The following is a 22187-nucleotide window of genomic DNA, read 5'->3' on the forward strand; positions in this document are numbered from 1 at the left end:
CCCCAAAACATGCAATAATTAGCACAGTAGTTTCCTACCGGTAAAAAATAATTAGAATCCACAGTTTTTATCAAACCTTACTTAAAAATGGAACATTTAATTTTAATGTTTGTTTTCCAAAGGCTTTTTGGCTTTTTTATTTATTAAAAAGCCATGAGAGTAGCTGTATACTATAGCCAGCACAGATTTTTCACATTCTGCAATGTTAAATTGAAAATACTCCCCATGCCATTCTGCTGCTTCCCATAAACTCAGTTCAAAACAAGACCTTACAAAACTTAATAGTCCTGAACTCAGAAACACTTGCTTAACAACCCTTTATGTTTTCATGGCAATACATGAAACATTCAGAGAGCATTGAGAGTTCAAAGTTTAAAACAGAATAAAAAATTTCCAGACCTCTGTTGGACTTTTTTCTGTCAGTGGCCTCATAATTTGTTGAAATTAATTAAAAAACAGCCATGTTCACAGAGTACCTGTAATTCTATTACTAACCTTGCCCCATACTCTGACCTTCACCTTCTGAAATTTAAAAGTTAAAAAAAATGCATGGCTGATTTTTAGTTAATTTAAGAAATTAACATTGGAGTCTATGATAGCGCAAGCATGCTCAGTAAGAACCAACTGACAGTGTTCTAAAAGCCAGACTAACAGCTGTTTGACTTGGCTAATCAGGGGACCACACCCATGCCAGACATTTATTCCACTTCATGGCTTCTTCGAAAGAATCCTGGGATGTGTAGTTTGTGAAGGGTGATGAGAGTTGTTAGGAGACTGCTATGCCCCTGACAGAACTCCAGTGGCTAGAGTGATTGAATGTTCAGCCTCTCTTCTAGGGATTATAGCTCTGTGAGGGCAATAGGGCATCTCCAGCAACTCTCTGCACCCTTCACAAACTACACTTCCCAGGATTCTTTTGGGGAAAGCCATGACTGTTTACAGTGGAATAAATGTCTGGTGTGGATGTGGCCAGGGACAGCATTGGTTTAAATTTGGGTGGGAAACTACATTTATCTGCTGTAAAATAAAAAAGTGGGGATAACCCAAAAACAATGATACTGTTAACAATATATTCCTTTTGGAAAGGAAAGAGTCTTTCTCTCTGCCAAGTGCCCATGCATCCAATCTCCTTCTTTTCCTCCCTGCCTCTCTCACCTCCCTCCTCCCTCCTCCCTCTCCCTTCCACCATCCTCCCTACCCCTCCCCTTCCTCCCCTTCCCCCTCCTCCCATATTACCTATTTCTTCCAAGCTACACAGGAAATGGGTTGGACTGTGAATGACCAACCCAAATTGGGTCTGCATTTCTATAAATTTGTAGGGGCAGTACAATATCTCAGAAAGGAGGTCAGGTCTCCTGCTCCCCTGGTGCATTCACTATAGCTGCCCAATTTCCCTGCTTTTTAAAGTTTGATAGGAATAACTGTTGGCTATAGGTACGTTCTTAAACTGCAAGGGTTTTTTTGGCCTATTAGTGAATTTGTTTTCTAAATGTATTAAGACACCCAATAGCTGTTGCTCTCCAGGCAAAATAAAATTACAAAAGGCATCACAATTCTTGTGGGTTTTTTTTGTAAACTGCTTAGAGGTTTTCTAAGTGATACATACATTTTGTTAAATAAAAATTCGTTAAATAAAAGCTGTGTTTCCTCTTGTTATTTTTTGCAAAACCTGTCTCTGGCAAAGCACAAGTCAACTATGTTTCAGCTGTGAATCACCCCTGATTGAGGTCATTGCATATCTAATTATTCCTATTCCTGCAAGCAAGGCCATTTTAATAACTGATTGCCAGAGCAACAGACTTTGGACTGCTTTACTTGGGCCAATGGATATTGAACTGTTTTGATTTTATAAAATACACATTGACTATTAATACTTAGAACAGGAGTGGGGAACCCGTGGCCCTCCAGTTGTTGTTAGACTCCCAACTCCCATCAGCCCCATCTAGCAGAACTAATAGACTATGACTATGGGAGTTTGAGTCTAACAACATCTGAGAGCCAGAGGTTCCCCAGCCGTGACATAGAATATTCCAGAGGATCAATGTGTGAGAATGGAGTAATGCAAGCTAACAAAGAATCCTTAACATCAAGCTGGGATGAGCAGTGAAGGGGCCAGTCATTCATGACTTCCCAATTTGTCCTCCTGAGCATTTAAGAAAAAGCATCCAGACCTGCTTTCAGCACCAAGAACCCAACAGGACCCACTAGTGTTGATAGCTGTCCTGGGTTCCCAATGGTGAGTAGTTATGGCTATGAGACACCATGTTAAATTTCCCAGAATGCCTCCAACATAGCATCATTCCAATGCAAATTTAAAATGGTGGTCTGTAGCCATCTGCACCTGCTACCAGGTAAGCCCATGACTTTGGGCCAATATAGGAGGGGACCCAGCAGAAAGCAATTTACTGGAGTCAGGCATCGAACCTGGAGTTTGCCCTAATCTGCCCTTTATGTGTTTCCTGTATGAAACACTATTGTTAATATTTATGCTCACATGTACATAAAATGTGAGGCAGACCTAACAACTATTTCAAAAGCTTGTAAGGAAATTCTCTTTCCCAATATTGATCATACAGGCCTCTGGATTCCTTTCTTTATGCATTAGGAAAATCTATAATGTCTATTCTCTCTGTAAATGTACTGTATGTGACTATGTTATATTTTATGTAAATAATTTGAGCAAGAGAACATGGACCAGAATGATTTTTGCTAGTATGTACAAGTTCTTAGTCAGAAAATCTGTAACTGAACTGGGCTTTCCCCCCACCCTTTCCTTTTAGATCCTATATTTCCCTCATTCTTGGTGATACTTAACTTTGGATGGCTGCTCCTGGGGGAGATTAATTTAAGCTAAATACTTGGGAAGCACTAAAGAACTTTCAATCCCAGCTAGAAATGGGCCCTCCCCTTCCCCAGCTGGCCTATCATAGATTCTACATTGAGTGTGGTGGAGAAGGAACAGGTTAGGGTATCTCTATGTTCTTGCCAGTGCCCAAGTGAGTAGCAAAAAGAGAAGTCCTTTGAAGAGGAGGGAGCTTGTGGCTAGTCTGAAAGCTAGGATCCGGACACATGGCAACTGCAGGGAAGGTAAAGAAGGCTGTTTCCTATGGCTCAGTCTATCTCAATCTATGTTTTTGTTTGTATGTATGTCCAGATAGTGGATTTTTTCAAAAATGAAAGAACTACAAGGTGAGAACTTCCCAGAGGAGAGAAACATTCTCTGAATTTTATTTGTGCAAATTCCCTTTGCACTGCCAAGACCAAACTGTGGAGATTTATCTCCTACTTGTAGATTCAAAATGTGAGTCTGCTTGATAGAAGTGACGGAGATAATGGACAAGATCTAAGATTTTCACAAAAGTGATAAAAGTTAACATTGTAAGAGTTAGAACTGTAAACCAAGAGGTCCTAGGTTTAAAGTTTACCTTAACCATGACTATTAGATTGCCTTACAAGAGTCAGTATTTTCAAAAGTAATCCATGATGCACATATAGTTAGATAGATTAAAAACCTCACAAACGACTTTGAAATACCTTAGAAACTATTACAAACTATTATATATATATAATTAGTGTTCCCAGAAGTGTATATAGTTTAACATTGTCTTGCATCTTATTGCACCAGTACATAATTTAAAAAATGCTCAGTTTTTTCAATGAAACACATATTCTCTGCTTTTTAGCTCAGAAGGCATACTTTATTTATTTCTGAAAGTATTTATATACCACCCTCTCACAAAACATCCAGGCTGTGTTCAGCAGCATTAAAAAATTTAAGAGCAATAGAAAACAATCATTAAAATGACTCAAGAGACATTTTAAACAACTGTTTTAGCCTATCAGCATAAAAACTTCTTCAAGAGACATCTGAAAGTTAACAGTGAGGATGCCCCCCAAATCCCTGCTGGAAGATTGTTCCACAGCATGGGACCGACAACACTAAATGCCCAATTTCTGATTGAGGCTAGTAAGGCCTTTCTAACAGGGGACACAACTAACAGTGCTCCTCCAGATGATCTCAGCGATTAGGCTGGGATTTAAGGGCTCAGGCAGTCCTTAAGGCAGCCTTTCCCAACCAGTGTGCCTCCAGATGTTGTTGGACTACAACTCCCATCAGCCTCAGCCAGCATTGCCAATGGTCAGGAAAGATGGGAATTGTGGTCCAACAACACCTGGAGGCACACTGGTTGGGAAAGGCTGCCTTAAGGTATCCTGGACCCAAGTTTTTCAGGGCTTTATATATCAACACCAAGCTCCTTGAACCTGGTCAGGTAGGATATGGGCATCCAGTGCAAATGTTTTAGCAGAGGTATAATATGCTGTTGGCCATCTGCTGCCATCAACAGCCTAGCTACTGCATCCTACACCAGCTGGAGCTTTCAGAGCAGGCCCAAGGACCACCTTGTGCACTGCAGTAATCCAGTCTCGAGGCTACACATGCATGGACTACGGTGGCCAAGTTATCCGTACCCAGATATGGCTGTAGCTGCTATACTAGACACGGCTGGTAAAAGATGTTCCTAGGCCCTGAGGTCACTTGGACCGCTAATAATATATATCCATGATTATCCCCAAGTCACGTACCTGTTCCTTTAGAGGGAGTGCAACCCAAACCGATCCAGACCAGACAACTGGCATATCCTCCAGACATGGGAACAACCTACTCACAGAGCCTCTGTCTTCTCAGGATTCAAACTCAGTTTATTGGCCGTCATCCACTCCACCAATGCATTAAGAAGGAATTAGGTCATGATTGGGGCTACCCAGAAAAAAAGGGGAAGAATGGGAAAGAATCCCGTTTCATTTATTTTATCTTGTTTAATTAAGTTTTGGGCAGGCCCTGGCTGTAGAATGGAGTCATCACAGTTTGGCTGTGCCACCACATCAGGCCATGCCCAAGAACTGACATAAGTTGGCTCTTGCACTTTTACATTTAAAAATCTGCTTAAAGAGAAAAGGAAGTTTACCTAGAGTCAGAATGTATTCCCTGAACCATGCTTATGAAATCAGCTGATGGGGTTCCAGAATTTATATGATTCATTTCTACATCAGATGTCTAGGTTTTTTTGTCATCAGATGCTAGAATCTGGGAAGGCTACTTCCTTGACCTTGGTGAGGGCACCACCCTAGATGACAACTGGAATTCTTACTGGAAACTAGCGATGGGCAAATCTGTCAGTTTCCATTTCTCTCTGTTTTTCATTTCACCACTCTTTTTCATAGAATCATAGAGTGGGAAGGGGCTTATAAGGCCATTGAGTCCAGCCCCCTGTCAATGCAGGAATCCAAGTTAAAGCAAACCTGAGAGGTGGCTGTCCAGCTGCCTCTTGAAGATCTGTATTTCTGGAGAGCCAACCACCTCCCTAGGTCATTGGTTCCATTGTTGTACCGTTCAAACAGTTAGGAGGTTTTTCCTGATATTCAGCTGAAATTTGGCTTCCTACAAATTGAGCCCATTATTCCATGTCCTGCACTCTGGAATGATAGAGAAGAGATCCTGGCCCTCCTCTGTGTGGCAACTTTTCAAGTACTTGAAGAGTGCTATCATATCTCTCCTCAGTCTGCTCTTCTCAAGGCTAAACATGCCCAGTTCTTTCAGTCTCTCCTCACAGGGCTTTGTTTCCAGTCCCCTGATCATCCTTGTTGCCCTCCTCTGAACCTGTTCCAGTTTCTCTGCATTCTTCTTAAATTGTGGTGTCCAGAACTGGACATGGTACTCAAGATAAGGCCTAATCATTGCCAAATAGAGGGGAACTAGTAAGTCACACGATTTGGAAACTATACTTCTGTTAATGCAGCCTAAAATAGCATTTGCCTTTTCTGCAACCACATTGCACTGTTGGCTCATATTCAGCTTGTGATCAACAACAATTCAAAGATCCTTCTTGCATGTACTATTGGTGCATGCAATACCACTCTTAAGTTCACATTTCCACATCAGTATGTGAATTTAAAAAAAGGCCTCATGAAAATTCAGCAACGTTTTAGTGTGAATTTCTCTTAATATACACATATTACAAAAGTGATTTCCCCTTATGTAATGCTTTTTTGTATGCTATTTTCACTAACATATGCATTTTTATGCACACTTTACCCTAGTGCATGCATTTTTGTACACATGACTTTGCTGGAGAACTGCATTGCAAAAAAGTGTGAAATTCAAAGGGTGTCTGTGTTTCAGTTTGCATATTGTTTCAGGAAGTGCAAATTAGGTAGGTTCGCCTATAAATGTGAACTGAATTGCTCATCCCTACTTAAAACTATGCAAGGCTTACTGAAACATAACTGCTCATTTAAAATAACTGCATTGACATGAAATTGATCTTTCATTTACTGACCTCACTAAATTGTCATTAATTGGTTGATAGCAGCTTTCCCAGATCTTAGATAGATGGCTTTTCTAGCCCTGCCACTCAGATAATCTGAAGATGCATAGAATTGAACTTGGAACCTCTTGTATGGAAAGCTTGTCCTCTGTCACTGAACTACAGACCCTCCCCACTAATGGGAAGTGTTTTTATTCTATTGCTACTGTTTACTGAACTCTTTTAATTGTTAAGACTATCAAAATAGCACTCTTGTTGGTTTGAGTTTGACATCACAGTAGTGCTTCCAGGCAGTATTAGGTGTGCTGAATCAACAACCGTGGCAAGTCATATGGCAGGGATGGGCAACCTTTTTCTATTGAGGGCCACATTCTCTTGGGGGTAATCTGTCAGAGGCTACATGCTGGCAGTGGGCAGGGCCAGCCAAAAGTGATCAGGGCCACCCCTTTCCCCTCCCTCTTTGCCATCCACTTTCTCTCTGTCCCTCTGTCTCTCTCTTTCTATCATTCTCTCTTTCCCTCCCACCATTCAATCTCTCCCTCTTCTCATTCTTCCCGTGGGCTGTTGGGAGACGGACAGATTACTCTTGCCCGAGGTCGAACTGATAGCTTGCAGAGGGATTTTGAAATTAGGCCAAGGGCCGCATAAAATTACCCCTAGGTAATTTGCTGTGTGGGAAGAATGGCAATCTCTATGCTGATTGCGCCAAATCTAAGGTCACAATCCTGTTTAAATCATTATGAAGGGCACCATGCACTTCATCTCTGGCCTGCTTTGATTGGATCCATTTTCACAGGTGATTAAATGTAAAGCTGCAATAATATGGGAAGCTGGCAAAATGCCTTCTGTCGAGGAGGTGGAGGTGGCACCACCAAGAAGTCATGAAATTCGAGTGAAGGTAAAAGAAAGGTGTATTTCTCCCCTTAGTGTGAATTATTATTCTAGTGTCCAAGGATCTTGTGCCTGAACTCTGAAGACAGAGATAGAGGAGCCATGGATAGGGGAGCCACAAATGTAGGGGTAATGGTTTTAGAAAACATAAGAGAAACACAGAGGTTCTTCTTTCTTTGCCAATGTCTGTTGACAAGGCAGCAGTATGGACTCCATGCAAAAGATTTAGATATTGCACCAAGGAAGCCAAAATTTCTGCATCCAGAATAAAGCATACAACTCAAGCAGATTTGTGCACAGTGTCAGCAATATTTTTGGTGAAGATGCAGTTAAAACTTGCCCAGCAGTAAGAAGCAAGATATACCCGAAGGTTCTCAACACAATCCAACAAGATCAACAGGGAAATTTCCTCCCTGTTGGCCTTCAAAGATTATCCAGCAGTATTACTAAAGCCCCTGAGTCTTCCCCCAGACATACGATGGCAACCATAACTCAAAAGTATCACTTACTTTGTGGTGCTCCTACTCTTTGAAAAATGGAAATGGACTGCCTTCAAGTCGATCCCGGCTTATGGCGACCTTATGAATAGGGTTTTCATGGTAAACGGTATTCAGAGGGGGTTTACCATTGCCTTCCTCTGAGGCTGAGAGGCAGCGACTGGCCCAAGATCACCCAGTGAGCTTCATGGCTGTGTGGGGATTCGAACCCTGGTCTCCCAGGTAATAGTCCAACACTCTAACCACTATACCGCACTGCCTCTCTGCTCCTAATCTTTACTGTTTTTTTAATCTTATGTTTATATTCCACCTTTTTTCCATCATGGAACTGAAGGCAGTGTACAAGTGGTTCGCAGGTGGTCTCCTATCCAGGCACTAACTGGACCCAGACCTGCTTAGCTTCAGTAAGGAGGTAGCCTAATGTGCCTTCAGACCATATCCATGTCTTTACTAAAACAGAACCTCTGAATGTGTATTGCTGGTTAGACTTTATAATTAGTCAGATCAGAACTGGATCAAGTGGGTAATATTCTTGCTGAAACTCTAGTAAACAATTCTCAGTGTGAGATGGGCGTCTTTGTGAACACCTGATTATGTGGAAGCTCTGTTTCTGCCATTTTGCCAGGAGACAATTGTGTGAATGGAACATCTGCATGATCACCTGTTCACTTGAAGACCCAAGTTTATAATGGAGGTGATCTAATTCAGTGCCAGTTCCTGGTGAATATGTGAGCTGGGTCGAAGCAGTAAAATACTGGAATGACATATTGCTTTCTCCCTGCAGATGGTGGCCACTGGGATCTGTCAGACGGATGATCATGTATTGAAAGGTGTTTTTCCAAACATAGACTACCCAGTTATTGGGGGCCATGAAGGAGCTGGCATTGTTGAAAGTGTTGGACCAGGAGTCACTTGTGTAAAGCCAGGTGAGGCAGATCAGAAATTCAATAGTGCTTGTTGTACTGGATACCAGTATGATTTTCAAGCATTATGTAAAGGGATAACTGCTCATTAGGGAGGGAAGGATTTGTCAGTTTTGGTTCTGTCTGTTCCTCATTTCCCCAATCTTAAATTTGGTTCTCTATGTTCCTGCAGCAATTTGCAGTAAAAAAAAAATCCTCATGAAAATTCATCAGCAGTGCAAATTTCTGTTAATAAACAATTCTTTGCAGTTTTGACTAATTTACACATTTTTGCAAGCATTTTCTCCTAATATAATGCATTTTAAATGTTATTTTTGCTAATGTATTCATTTTTATGCCCACAATCCCCCAATATATGCCTTTTTATAAACATTGCTTGGCTGGAGAACTGCATCACAAAATTTGAATAAGTGTGGATTTTGAAGGATTGCTGTGTTTCGGTTCTTGTATTGTTTCAGAGAGTATATATTTGATAAATTCACCTTTAAATGCATAGTGAATCAAATTTCCCACCCATCCCTACTACACATTACCCTCTAATGCGGCCTTTCCCAACCAGTGTGCCTCCAGATGTTGTTGGACCACAATTCCCATCTTTCCTGACCATTGGCAATGCTGGCTGAGGCTGATGGGAGTTGTGGTCCAACATCATCTGGAGGCACACTGGTTGGGAAAGGCTACTCCAATGCATTCACCAGTGCCCAGACACTCTATTTGTGTTTTTTTTCAATAAATCAAGGTCAGTTCAGATGGTGGAAACATGGAGGGGAGGGAGAGAATGCTTAATCCTCTCCAACCCTGCCACTTCTCTGCTCAGAATCCCCAACCACAGCTGCAAATACATAGTCTGAAACCTGCAAAAGAGAAACCTACAAGGGTGATGACTGCTGAGGGACCTGGAATGGATAGAGTCAGGTCCCCCCCCTTTTGCCATTTTGCTGCTTATCTCCCTTACACTCCTCAGATGCTTCTCCACTCTCAGGTCTCCTTCTCTGAGGAGCTTTTTTTAAAAGATTGTTTCTAAAGGAAGTCTGGGCACTATAACGTTATGCACTTTATCATATAATATGCTATTAGCCCCCTTACATGTTGACTGGAGATCCTAACACTGCCCAACTCAAAATAACTTTTCAGTTCTTTAGATGTACTGATAGGCCTATCTACAAATAGCTGGCCATGGAAGGCTGTCATCTTCCCACACTCAATGCCTTTGAAATGAACTGATGTTGAGGCCTTCTATGGCATTGGAGGGAGACGTAACAGCCTGCTGGGACAATTATTTGCAGGTCTGTCACTGGGGGGGGGGAGGATCAATTTGTTACACACACACACAAGCTGCCACCAATGTTCCCACCACATGGCTGAAAAATATTAAAGTCTTTCTCTCTCCCTCAAGAACTGCAAAACTGGGGCAGCATTTTTAGCACAGCTTTGGCCTAAATTAAAATTCAAGAAAATGTTCAAATTTTATTGAGATTGCTGTGTTTAAAATAATATTTCTACTTTTAGAACTTAACAGCCCGTGAGTTTTCTTCAGAAAAAAATTAAGATAAGAATTGGTTTCATGTTTATATTTATTTATTTGAATAGACATTTGGCTGCTGTTAACAAAAGCCCATTGAATATTAGGAATCTTCTCTTTCAGTATCCCACAGAAATGTAAGTAGGTTCAAGGGAAACACATACCCTATAATGGACTTTATATAGCCAAGGAATCTTGTCCAATATCAGATTACCTTTGGGCATATAACTGTGTAAATATGATCCTCTTTTGTTAGACCTCTTCCACCATTCCTTGTTAATATTACCATGTTCTTGTTATTTCCCCTCTCCAAGGTGACAAAGTCATTCCTCTTTGTCTTCCCCAGTGTGGAGAATGTGGCTGTTGTTTAAGTCCTAATGCTAACTCTTGTCTCAAGAACCAGTAAGTTGGTCTTACATCTTCTGTTAAAGATTTGTGTTTCTTAGTAATGTTGACAATTGGTGTTTAGTCCCGTTTATGATACAGACCAATCTGAATCTCCTCAAACAGCTTGTATGAACCTCTTCAAAACCTGATGCCAGATAAGACCAGCAGGTTCACCTGCAGAGAGAAAAGGATCCACCACTTCCTTTGGACGAGCACCTTCTCTGAATACACGGTTGTGCCGGAGGCTTCTATTGTAAGAATTGACAATGATGCTCCGCTGGAGAAAGTCTCCCTTTTTGGCTGTGCGTTTTCTACTGGCTATGGAGCTGCTATCAATTGTGCCCAGGTGAGAATCAATTTGTTTGTGCGTTATCAAAAAAAGGGAAATATGAGTTTGCTTTCTCTTTGCTGGACAAGGAGGGGTCTTCAGGAATCACTCTTTCTGAAATGATTTTGAGATGCAAAATTAGCTGAGACTACTTGAGCTTCTCTGCTCTCACTGGATCCAGCCTCACAACAGTAGCTCTAAACCAAAGCAGCAAGAGGATGTTGGTGGGTAGTATTTTGATCACCTAAGACAAGGATGGGGAACCTGTAGCCTTCCAGACTTTGTTACACTACAGTCCCCCTCGTTCCTGACCACTGGCCATGCTGGTTGGGGCCGATGGGTGTTGGAGTCCAACACAGGTTCCCCATCCCTGTTCTAGGCTGTGCTTTACCCAGCATCCTTGCCCTTCATCTCCTGCTAACTCCTTTTCTTGAACTTATTCTTTTCATTAATCCCTGCCCAGTTTATTATAGTCACCTTTCTCCCAAGGAGCTCAAGGTGGTGTACCTGGTTAACCCCCTTCCCCTTCTTTCCTCACAATATCCCTGTGAGGTAGGTTAGCCAGAGAGACAGTGACCAGCCCAGTGTCACCCAGTGTGCACGATGGCTGAATGGGGATTTGATCCCTGATCTCTCAGGTCCTTCTCCAACACTCTAACCACTACACCATAATGGCTCTCAGTTCTGTCTCTCTGTGCCCCTTCTCTTCCTGTCTGCTAGTCCTGATCCCTTCCAGGTCCCTGGTCCTGCTACATCACATATGTCCCGGCAAAACCCTACAATAGTGTTCTTGTTTATATTGATTTGCAGGTTAAACCTGGTTCTACCTGTGCCATCTTTGGCTTAGGAGGTGTCGGTCTGTCTGTGGTCATGGGCTGCAAAGCTGCTGGAGCATCCAGGATTATTGGGATCGACATCAACAAAGATAAATTTACCAAGGCCAAAGAGTTAGGAGCCACTGAATGCATCTTTCCTCAGGATTTCAAGAAGCCCATTAATGAAGTGGTGGTGGAGATGACAGGTCTTGGCGTGGACTACTCATTTGAAGCAATTGGGCAGATTGACACTGCGGTATGTGATCTGTCTTGACAATAATCACTTGGTCCCATCTTGTAACTCTTTTGTTCAGTCCCAGGGCTCATATCTGTGACTTCTCCATATCTAAGCAATGCAGCTGATTGGAAGAAACTAAGTAAAATATTTTAGTGGAAACTTGAGAGGTCAGGGGAAGGCTCTGTGGTTGGATACAGTATGCTTCTGAATACCAGTTGCTGGAAACTGTAGAAGGGGAGATTGCTGTTGCGCTCAGTTCCTGCTTGGGGGCTTCCCATATGCATCTGGTTGGCCACTGTGAGAATAGGATGCTGGGCTAGGTGGGCCACTGGCCTGATTCAGCCTTATGTTTTTACATTCCTTTATTATTTTCATCTCTGGCCTTGTTTTTCTTTGTTTCTCAAACAGGTTACTGCCCTTAAATCCTGCCACTTGGGTCATGGCACCTGTGTGCTGGTCGGGGAACCTCCTGCAGGATCAAAGATCTCCATTGATCCTTTTCTGCTCCTCACGGGAAAGAAATTGACAGGGTGTTTGGTTGGAGGTGTGGATTGATTAAAGTGGATCATAACTGACAATTAGTGCACTGACTCATAGAGCTGGAAGGGACATTGAAGGCCACTGAATCTAACCGCCTGCTCAGTGCATGATGCAACTACAGTGCTCCTGACAGATGGACCTTCAGGCTGTGCTTAAATGCCTTCATCAAAGAAGAGGTCACTATCTCCCAGGGCAGTCTGTTCCACTGATGAACAGCTCTTACTATTATAAGGTTTCTCCTAATGTTTCACCAGAATCTGCATCCCTGAAGTCCAAGAGGCAGGTGGCTTCAATATCAGTAGGGCAAGTGAATATGCTCTGGGTGCTCAGCACCTTGGACAGCTCCTTGAAAGTTTGGACTAAAACCCAGAGCAGATTCACTGCCCCACTGACACTGGAGCCACCAGTCTTCACTGACTGCAATTTTCCCATTGGTTCCAGTCCTGCCCACTGGAGCTACAGAAAACCAGTCTCCCTCATCTGCATGACAGCAGAATATACATGACCTTCAGTGTTTGAACTAAATGTAAATGTACTGCCTTCAGGTAGATTTCAACTTATGGCAACCCTATGAATAGGGTTTTCATGAGGCTGAGAGGCAGTGACTGGCCCAAGGTCACCCAGTGAGCTTCATGGCTATGTGGAGATTTGAACCCTGGTCTCCCAGGTCATAGTCCAACATCTTAAGACCCTTATTTTTCCTCTGCCCCTAAATCTTCTTTGAGCTAAGCATACCCAACTCTTTCAATCATTCCAGATCCTTATCTCCCCCAAGGGCCACATTTTATGGGACACGACCCATCAGATGACCAATTTTTGCCCTGTGCAATACATGGTGCTTTGAAGCCCCAACCAGCAGCTGATTGTTGGGGCTTCAAAGTGCTGTGTAGAATTCTCTGCAAGCACCAACAATCAGCTGGTCTTTGATACTTGCAAAGAGCCACAGGACCTGCAATCCCCTTTCTTGGTCCAGCTGCCAGGCGCACCTCGTCATAACAATCATTCCATAATTTGGGGGCCACCACTGAGAAGGCCCTCTCCCTTGTTGCCGCCCTCCGAGCTTCCCTTGGAGTAGGCACCCGGAGGAGGGCCTTTGATCTTGAACGTAGTGTACGGGTGGGTTCGTATCGGGAGAGGCGTTCCATCAGGTATTGTGGTCCCAAGCCGTGTAAGGCTTTATAGGTCAAAACCAGCACCTTGAACCGAGCTCGGAAACATACAGGCAGCCAATGAAAGCAGGCCAGAATCGGTTTTATATGTTCGGACCGTCTGGTCCCTGTTACCAATCTGGCTGCTGCATTTTGCACAAGCTGCAGTTTCCAAACCATATTCAAAGGCAGCCCCATGCAAAGTGCATTGCAGTAATCTAATTTGGAGGTTACCAGAGCATGGACAACTGAAGCCAGGTTATCCCTGTCCAGATAGGGACGTAGTTGGGCCACCAACCGAAGTTGGTAGAAGGCACCCCGTGCCACTGAGGCTGCCTGAGCCTCAAGTGACAGAGATGGTTCTAGGAGAACCCCCAAGCTACGAACCTGCTCCTTCAGGGGGAGTGCAACCCCATCCAGGACAGGTTGGACATTTCATTTCATTTTCATTTATTTCATTTTTAAACCGCCCATAGCGAATAGCTCTCTGGGCGGTGAACAAAACAAGATTAAATACAATATTACAATAAAATTACAATAAAATCAGCAACAAGTTAAACGAAAAAAAAAATTAAATGAAACACATTGAACATTAAAATGCCTGGGAGTATAGCCAGGTCTTAACCTGGCGCCTAAAAGAAAGTACCGAAGGCTCCAGGCGTATCTCCACAGGTAGGCTGTTCCACAGTTCGGGGGCCACCACAGAAAAGGCCCTAGATCTAATAACAATCCTCCGGGCATCCTGATGAGTTGGTACCCGGAGGAGGGCCTTGGATATTGAACGAAGTGAACGGGTAGGTTCATAGCGGGAGAGGCGTTCCACAAGGTATTGTGGTCCCACACCGTGTAAGGCTTTATAGGTCAAAACCAGCACCTTGAATCTGGCTTGGAAACAAATAGGCAGCCAGTGCAGGCGGGCCAGGACAGGTGTTATATGCGCAGACCAGCGGGTCCTCGTTAACAACCTGGCTGCCGCATTTTGCACTAGCTGAAGTTTCCGAACGGTCTTCAAGGGCAGCCCTACATAGAGCGCATTACAGTAGTCCAGTCTAGAGGTTACCAGAGCGTGAACAACTGAGGCGAGATCGTCACTGTCCAGATAGGGGCGTAGTTGGGCTACTAAGCGAAGATGGTAAAACGCATTCCGTGCCACCGAGGCCACTTGAGCCTCAAGCGACAAGGAAGGGTCAAAAAGGACCCCCAAGCTACGAACCTGTTCCTTCAAGGGGAGTGTAACCCCATCTAGAACAGGATGAACATCCACCATCTGGGCAGGTAAAGAGCTCACCAACAGTGTCTCAGTCTTGTCTGGATTAAGTTTCAGTTTATTAGCTCTCATCCAGTCCATTATCGCGGTCAGGCAACGGTTCAGCACATCAACAGCCTCACCTGAAGAAGGTGAAAAGGAGAAGTAGAGTTGCGTGTCATCAGCGTACTGATGGCAACGCACTCCAAAACTCCTGATGACCGCACCCAGAGGCTGCATGTAGATGTTAAAGAGCATGGGGGACAAGACCGACCCCTGAGGGACTCCACAATGGAGAGTCCAGGGTATCGAGCAATGTTCCCCAAGCACTACCTTCTGGCGACGATCCGCTAAGTAGGAGCAGAGCCACTGCCAAGCAGTGCCCCCAACTCCCAACTCCGCGAGCCTCCCCAGAAGGATACCATGGTCGATGGTATCAAACGCCGCTGAGAGATCAAGGAGAATCAACAGGGTCACACTCCCCCTGTCCCTCTCCCGACAAAGGTCATCATACAGGGCGACCAAGGCTGTTTCAGTGCCAAAACCAGGCCTAAAACCGGATTGAAACGGATCCAGATAATCGGTTTCATCCAAGAGCGCCTGGAGCTGGCCGGCGACCACCCGCTCCAGGACCTTGCCCAAAAAAGGGACATTCGCCACCGGTCTATAGTTGTTCAAAATATCTGGGTCCAAAGAAGGTTTCTTTAGAAGAGGTCTCACTACTGCCTCCTTGATACTACCAGGGACTACTCCCTCTCTCAAGGAGGCGTTTATCACCTCTTTGGCCCAGCCGGTGGTTACAGCCCTGCTGGCCTTCACCAGCCAAGATGGGCAAGGATCAAGGGCAGACGTGGTCGCCCGCACCATTCCAAGCACCTTGTCCACTTCCTCGAGCTGCACCAACTGAAACTCATCCAACAATGAAGGACAAGACCGCGCTCTGGACACTTCATTTTTTTTTTTTCAATAATTTTTATTCAGATTTTCATAAAACATACAAGACAAAATCATAAAACATTCAAAGACAAAAAACAAAATCAAAAATAGTTAAACAAAAAGAAAAAAAGAAAAAAAAAAAAAACAAAAATAGAAAATAAAGAGTAAAATATTGACTTCCCATTTGTCAAAGATCAAATCAGTTATAAGTCTATAATATATAACAATCCTGTCTCTTAAGTCATATTATAAAATCACTTTCCTCCAGTAGTTATCTTACTTAATCATCAAATCTCATAAACATTACTTTATTCTTTCCACAAAAAGTCAAAGAGAGGTTTCAATTCTTTAAGAAATATATCTATCAATTTTTTTTTCCAGATAAGCATATCGATTAATCCATCTCATTACTAATTATGATAATCTTGTTGTCATAACCATAGTCAAAATAAACATTTCAATTAATCCATCACATCAGAATCTGTTAGGTTCAGTAATTTCAGTAGCCATTGTTCTATTATCCCTATTAGTTCCATTTTCCATCTTCCATCTTCAGTAGTCTTGTTAAGTCCAGTAATTTCAGTATCCAATCTTCCATTATCAGTATTCCATAATAATCTTGCTGTCAAAGCCATAGTCATATAGTAAGAGTCTGATGGGAATTACCTCTATCCCAAATATTTTCTTGCCATCCATTCTGAATAGGTTGCTGAAATACTGCTGTAAAATCATATCTCTGTTCTTTTTTTCAAAATACACTGGGTCATCTCTTGAAAGTTTTTCCATTGTCACATGGCTGCAGTTAATTCCATAGATTTTCTCTATATTGGGCTCCATCACATCATTCCAGTCCAGAAGATTATCCATGCCATTGATAACTTTATCTCTAGAATCTTCATTAATTTCTGCGCTCTGGACACTTCAATGGAGTCATCTGTCATAACATCAGAGTCTAAGTCCCGACGGATGCAAGCAATCTTATCCTGGAAGTGCTCCGCAAATTCGTCCACCATCCGGTCAGAAGAACCACCCACTAGCAGCATCTCAGTCTTGTCTGGATTGAGCTTCAGTTTATTAGCCCTCATCCAGTCCATTGTTGCAGCCAGGCACCGGTTCAGCACATTGACAGCCTCACCTGAAGAAGATGAAAAGGAGAAATAGAGCTGCGTGTCATCAGCATACTGATGGCAACGCAATCCAAAGCTCTGGATGACCGCACCCAACGGTTTCATGTAGATGTTGAACAGCATGGGGGACAGAACTGACCCCTGCGGAACCCCATACTGGAGAGTCCAGGGTGCTGAGTAATGTTCCCCAAGCACCACCTTCTGGAGGCGACCTGCCAAGTAGGAGTGGAACCACTGCAATGCAGTACCTCCCACTCCCAACTCAGCTAGTCTCCCCAGAAGGATACCATGGTCGATGGTATCGAAAGCGGCTGAGAGATCAAGGAGAATCAACAGAGTCACACAACCCCTGTCTCTCTCCCAACAAAGGTCATCATACAGGGCGACCAAGGCTGTTTCTGTGCCAAAACCAGGCCTGAAACCCGACTGAAATGGATCATAAATGAAATATAAAAACTTAAAACCTAAATAATATGCATGAAGGTATGTGTGGCTATACCAAGGTATAACAAAGTCCCATTTACTTGGTGGCTTCATAATGCCATGTATGGGAACTGAGCCTGCCATTGAATCTGTGCACAGGGAAGGATCCAAATAAGATGCTGATACACATTAGAAAGTGTAGATGATGATGATAATTTGATCATCAGGCTGTATTATAACTATCTGGGTCCCACTTGCTGATCTTAATTCCCTTACTGGGCAGTGGAGGGGAAAGAGTTTTTCAGGTAACCTGGTTCGGAGTTATTTAGGGCTTTACTTGTCGGCTAATAGGCAGCCAGTACAGATCCCATAGCAGTGGCATGATATGTGCCTGATAAGAAGCACCACTCACCACCAGCTGCAACCTCTGGGTCAGCTACAAGGAGGCCCATGGAGAGTGCATTACAATAGTCCAAATGTGAGGTTACCAATGCATGTGTCATAGTGGCCAAAGTATCCCTGTCCAGGAAGGAGCACAGGTGAAACACCAGCCAAAGCTGGTGATAGGCACTCTTTGCCACAAAGGCCACCTGGTCCTCCATGGACAAAAATTGTTCCAAGAACACCTCTAAGCTGTGTACCTGTTCCTTGAGAGGGACAGCAATCCCATCCAGAATAGGCAAACTCCCGAATTCTCAGACCTGGGAACCACTTATTCACAATTTCCCATGCTGCCTTTCCATCGCATTAGTCTTTGATCATGCTAAGAAATTTACATGCAAGCTTAGTTTATCTATTTAACTAATAAAAAATGAGTTTTATTTTTCTCTTCTAAACATTTTTATGAAGCTCATGCCTCCTAACATTTGCTCTTCTTTAAAAATAATCATAATCAAGAAGTGATAGTTGCTGGATGACCCATTGTTCTTATACTTTTCCCCCAGGCTGGAAGTTAAAAGATGCTCTCCCTAAACTGATTTCTGATTACATGAAAAAGAAATTTAATATGGATGCATTAATAACTCACATGTTGCCTTTTGAGAAAATCGGTGAAGGCTTTGAGCTTCTACACGCAGGAAAAAGGTATGGGTTTCATATTTTATTTGTTTACATTTTTGCCCTTCCAATCAGTAGTGAATGGTGTGGTGGGCAGCAGTGCTCACTTGGCCTTCTGATAACTGGAGGGGAGCAGGGAGGCAATGGGAAGTTCATCACATCAACCTCCCAGCTACCTCACTCCCTTCCTCTCCTTCCCAGTAAGCAGCATCAACCCAGCTGCTGGGAGGTAAGTTGAATGCCACCACCCCACCCCACCAGCCACTACTGCCTCCAATGAGCTCAGGGTGGTGTATTGTTATCCTCACAACAGCTCCATGCTGTTAGGATGGGAAATGGTGGTCCAAGGGCACCTGTGAGCATCGTGGCTGAAAAGTGATTTGAACCTGGGTCTCCCTGATCAAGTCCAACACTTTCATCTCAGTGTTAATCTTCAAATCAAAAGAACCTGCCATTTCTCAGAAGGGTTAAAAAGTGAGTACAAGGAGAAAATGTACATTTTCTCCTTTACATGCCTTGGAAATAGCAGAATTGATAAACCTGAACCGATCTAAAATGCTTTCAGCTGGCAGTTTGCAAGCTTGCAATGTATCTGTTAAGAGCTATAAGCAGGGCTGGCCTTATCATTAGGCAGAGTGAGAAGACTGCCTCTGGCAACTGATGCCAGGGGATGGGCAGCAGCAGGAAGATGTTGGAGGGCAAAGCTGTGTGTGGCCTGCCTTGCATCCCCTAGGCTAGCCTAGCCTGCTGTTCTCAGCAGCAGTGGATGGTGTTAAAATGGGATTCCATGGCCAGTCTGGTCAGCTTCTGACCACAGAAGTGGAGGGAGGAGATGTCATCTTGTCCTTTATCTCAGACCGCCCTGGCTATAAGCCTCCAAACAGAGTAAAGTTTTTTGCTCTGATCTCTCTTGGTGTATGCTGGATGTTGTTAGGGTGTTAAAATATTTTTTTAGTGTTTGCCTTTTTTCTTTCAGTATTCGCTGCATCTTATTGTTTTAAACTTCCAAAGGCAACTGACGACATAGCTTCCCATCCTGCAGATCCTTTGCATACTTCACCAAATTCAACAGAACATTAACGTTTATCTTTATTGAAACTGTTGAGCATTAAACTAATTACAGTTGAGTAGCAAATGCATAGAAACATTTAACTCTTGCATAAATTATTGTAACTGTAAATGTGGGGTGGAATGAGATCCTTTGAAGGTGTGATTAAGATCAGCTGGTCTCAAACTAGGAACCTTCCCAGACAGTTCACCATCACCTGTTACAAAGTGCCTTTCTCCACACATTGACTGTATCCACATCATACAATTAAAGCACATTTATACTACTTTTAATAGTCGTGGCTTCCCCCAAAGAATCCTAGGAACTGTATTTTACCTGTCAGAAAACTATAATTCCATCACCCTTAACAAGCTACAGTTCCCAGGATTCTTTGGGGAAAGCAACGCGCTTTAAATGTATGGTATAGATGTGATCTGGAACCCTGCGTGATCAGGGTTCCTGATCACATGGAGGGCTCTAACCATGTTCAAACAAATGCACTTACTAATTCCCCTTCAACTTCTCAATGCTGGAAGACCAGGAAGAAGGTGACTGGACCAGCAAGCTCAACCCTGTGGTTCCTCCATAAATACAACTAATGAATTCTCTGGATAGAGCTATGGAGGATAGCCACAATGGCTAAATAAAGCCTCTAGATTCAGAGGCAGTAAGTCCTTAATAATACCAGTTGATTGATGGGGAGCCAAAGCAGGAGAGGCAGACTTCCTTCATGGCCTGTTTGTGGGTTTCTCAGAAGCATCTGGTTGGCTACTGTGGGAAACAGGCGCAGTCTGATCCAGCAGGGCTTTTATTAGATTCTTATGTTTATCACACTTGGACCTTTTGACCGTCTGGACAGATTGTCCTTACAATGTGACACCTGTTTCAAACAGCTCCTTTGGCAAGACATTTCATTTCCTTGACACCATCATTGGCACATTTGAAAATGCTTGTTTCATTACATCTGGGATAGGTTGGTGATAGCACTATTAGTTGTCCTAGAGGGCAAGAGAGCAAGAAGGACTAGATCCATTCCCTTGTTCCTCTCCTGAATATCTGGCGGGCATTATCCTTGATTTTCCAACAAGGGCTTGTTGTTGTTATATGCCTTCAAGTCAATTACAACTCATTGCCTTCCTCTAAGCCTACGGCACCCGGTATTCCCAGGTGGTCTCCCATCCAAGTACTAACCAGGCCTGACCCTGCTTAGCTTCCGAGATCAGACGAGGTTGGGCGTGTTCAGGGTAGTATGGCCATAGGCTCCGACAAGGGCTACCTGCACACAATCCTGCCTGGCGCATTGGATTAGGAACTCCACAGGCAGCACCCAGCTGCATGCTCATTTTCTCAACCATCTTAGGACATATATGTGGATGCTTTGCTTCCACATGCAGCTGGGTTTGGGTGATTAATTGTACTTGCATATACTTTAAGCCAGTTCAGCAACAAACATATGCACACCCACACTATCGAGCAGGAACATAGCCTGCCTGCAAAACATGAAATACAATCTGTTTAAATGTTCTCTGGTGGCTCAACAGAAAGCCAACAAACCCAAAATAGTTCAGTTGTAGAGAATCTATTACTTGGAAGCCACAGAAGAGAGGCCCCGGCATTGGCACCAGCTGCAGCTTTCCGTGCAGCGACTCCCACACTTGAAGAGACAAGCCAGTTTTTAAACTGAGTAGCGGCTTAACTAAGGATATTCTTTACTCTCTGCAGTTCCTGATATATTCAGCACTAAAACATAACCTTATCTATGCGCCACTCAAACTTGCAGGAAAGAAAGAACTTTACTGATTCAAACAAGCAAAATGTTGCTGCAGAGTAAACAAATCAAACAAAAAGCAGTCCAGAACTGTTTGCATCTGTGGGCAGAACTGCACATTTCGCAGCAAAAATAATATTCCCAACCCCATGTTTGCCATTGTTGTGCAAAATGGCAGTGGTAGTGGCTGCAGAGCTGCATTTGCAGGGGAGCAGCAGTAGACCAGAGTAGGAATGCTTTATCCTTCACCTATCACATTTCCTCTGCGAACTCCAGTGGAGGAAAATAATTGGTGGGATGGATTATGCAAGAAAATCAGCAAGCAGAAAAAAGGCTTAATCACTGACACTCTTCTACATGCTCTTTCTCCCCTGTGCTTTCACTCTCACTCTGATTTGGCTTTATGATTGAAATGTGGTTATATGATGGCTTCTGAAGCCAAATCAGAGTAAGGACCATGCTTCGTGCCCTTACTTTGGCATCTAGTATTATATATGTTTATTTTCTTATTTTTTACATCCCGCCTTTCTTTCATCACAGATGTCAAGGAGGAATACATGTGATTCCCAGGCAGTCTCCCACCCAGGGACTGACCAAATCTTTTTCGCTTCAGCAAGTTGGTAGTGGCTTCATGTGCCTTCAGAGCATACCTTTTAGTCCACCTTGTGTGCAAAACGGGGAAAAAGAATGTGTCCAGCAGGACTAGAGAGTGCAGTCGCAGCCAACAGAAAGTGGGGCAAACTCATCATTCCTGTCAAAAGAGAGAGCCCTGTTTGCAACCTGCAAACAGGGTGGCATAGTTGCAGGGGTGGGGGGAGCATTTCTCATGACTCAGCCCTATTACATATTCATACCTCTTAGGGCTGAACCAGCACTATCGTTCATGATGTTTTAAAGTGTTTTTAGCGCTCCTGTTTGCCACCCTGGAGCTGGGAGGAAGGGCGGGATATAAATTAAATAATAAATAA

The 22187-nt window shown here is 43.4% G+C and overlaps 1 protein-coding gene and 1 non-coding gene across 5 annotated transcripts; one reads left to right on the plus strand and one right to left on the minus strand.

Annotated features, from left to right (window-relative positions):
- Positions 1 to 1882: 1882 nt before the first annotated feature.
- LOC133363622 (alcohol dehydrogenase 1-like) lies at positions 1883 to 19555 on the plus strand. 4 transcript variants are annotated; one of them, XM_061582886.1, is made up of 9 exons: positions 1883 to 2236; positions 7123 to 7224; positions 8499 to 8640; positions 10474 to 10561; positions 10670 to 10892; positions 11685 to 11945; positions 12336 to 12471; positions 18292 to 18430; positions 18717 to 18816. In XM_061582886.1, exons 1-9 carry the CDS (start codon positions 2234 to 2236, stop codon positions 18760 to 18762), a joined length of 1140 nt encoding a protein of 379 aa, XP_061438870.1. In that variant the 5' UTR covers positions 1883 to 2233; the 3' UTR covers positions 18763 to 18816. The 4 variants fall into 4 exon arrangements, with proteins under 4 accessions (XP_061438870.1, XP_061438871.1, XP_061438869.1 ...); XM_061582887.1 differs by lacking the exons at positions 1883 to 2236; positions 18717 to 18816 and adding exons at positions 2972 to 3087; positions 19380 to 19555; XM_061582885.1 differs by lacking the exon at positions 1883 to 2236 and adding an exon at positions 2972 to 3087.
- A 1038-nt stretch (positions 19556 to 20593) lies between these two features.
- Positions 20594 to 20712, minus strand: LOC133364619 (5S ribosomal RNA). Its single transcript, XR_009757990.1, has one exon. It is a non-coding gene; the product is annotated as a 5S ribosomal RNA (ribosomal RNA).
- Between the last annotated feature and the right edge of the window lie 1475 nt (positions 20713 to 22187).

The sequence above is a fragment of the Rhineura floridana genome, chromosome 9 (genome assembly GCF_030035675.1).
Source record: "Rhineura floridana isolate rRhiFlo1 chromosome 9, rRhiFlo1.hap2, whole genome shotgun sequence".
NCBI classification, from domain to species: Eukaryota; Metazoa; Chordata; class Lepidosauria; order Squamata; family Rhineuridae; genus Rhineura; species Rhineura floridana.

Bases quoted from the DNA above. Each gene is read 5' to 3' on its own strand.
- LOC133363622 (XM_061582885.1), top strand. The intron at 10,562-10,669 runs GTAAGTTGGTCT...CTCCTCAAACAG, and splicing joins AACTCTTGTCTCAAGAACCA to CTTGTATGAACCTCTTCAAA. The intron at 12,472-18,291 runs GTGTGGATTGAT...CTTTTCCCCCAG, and splicing joins GACAGGGTGTTTGGTTGGAG to GCTGGAAGTTAAAAGATGCT.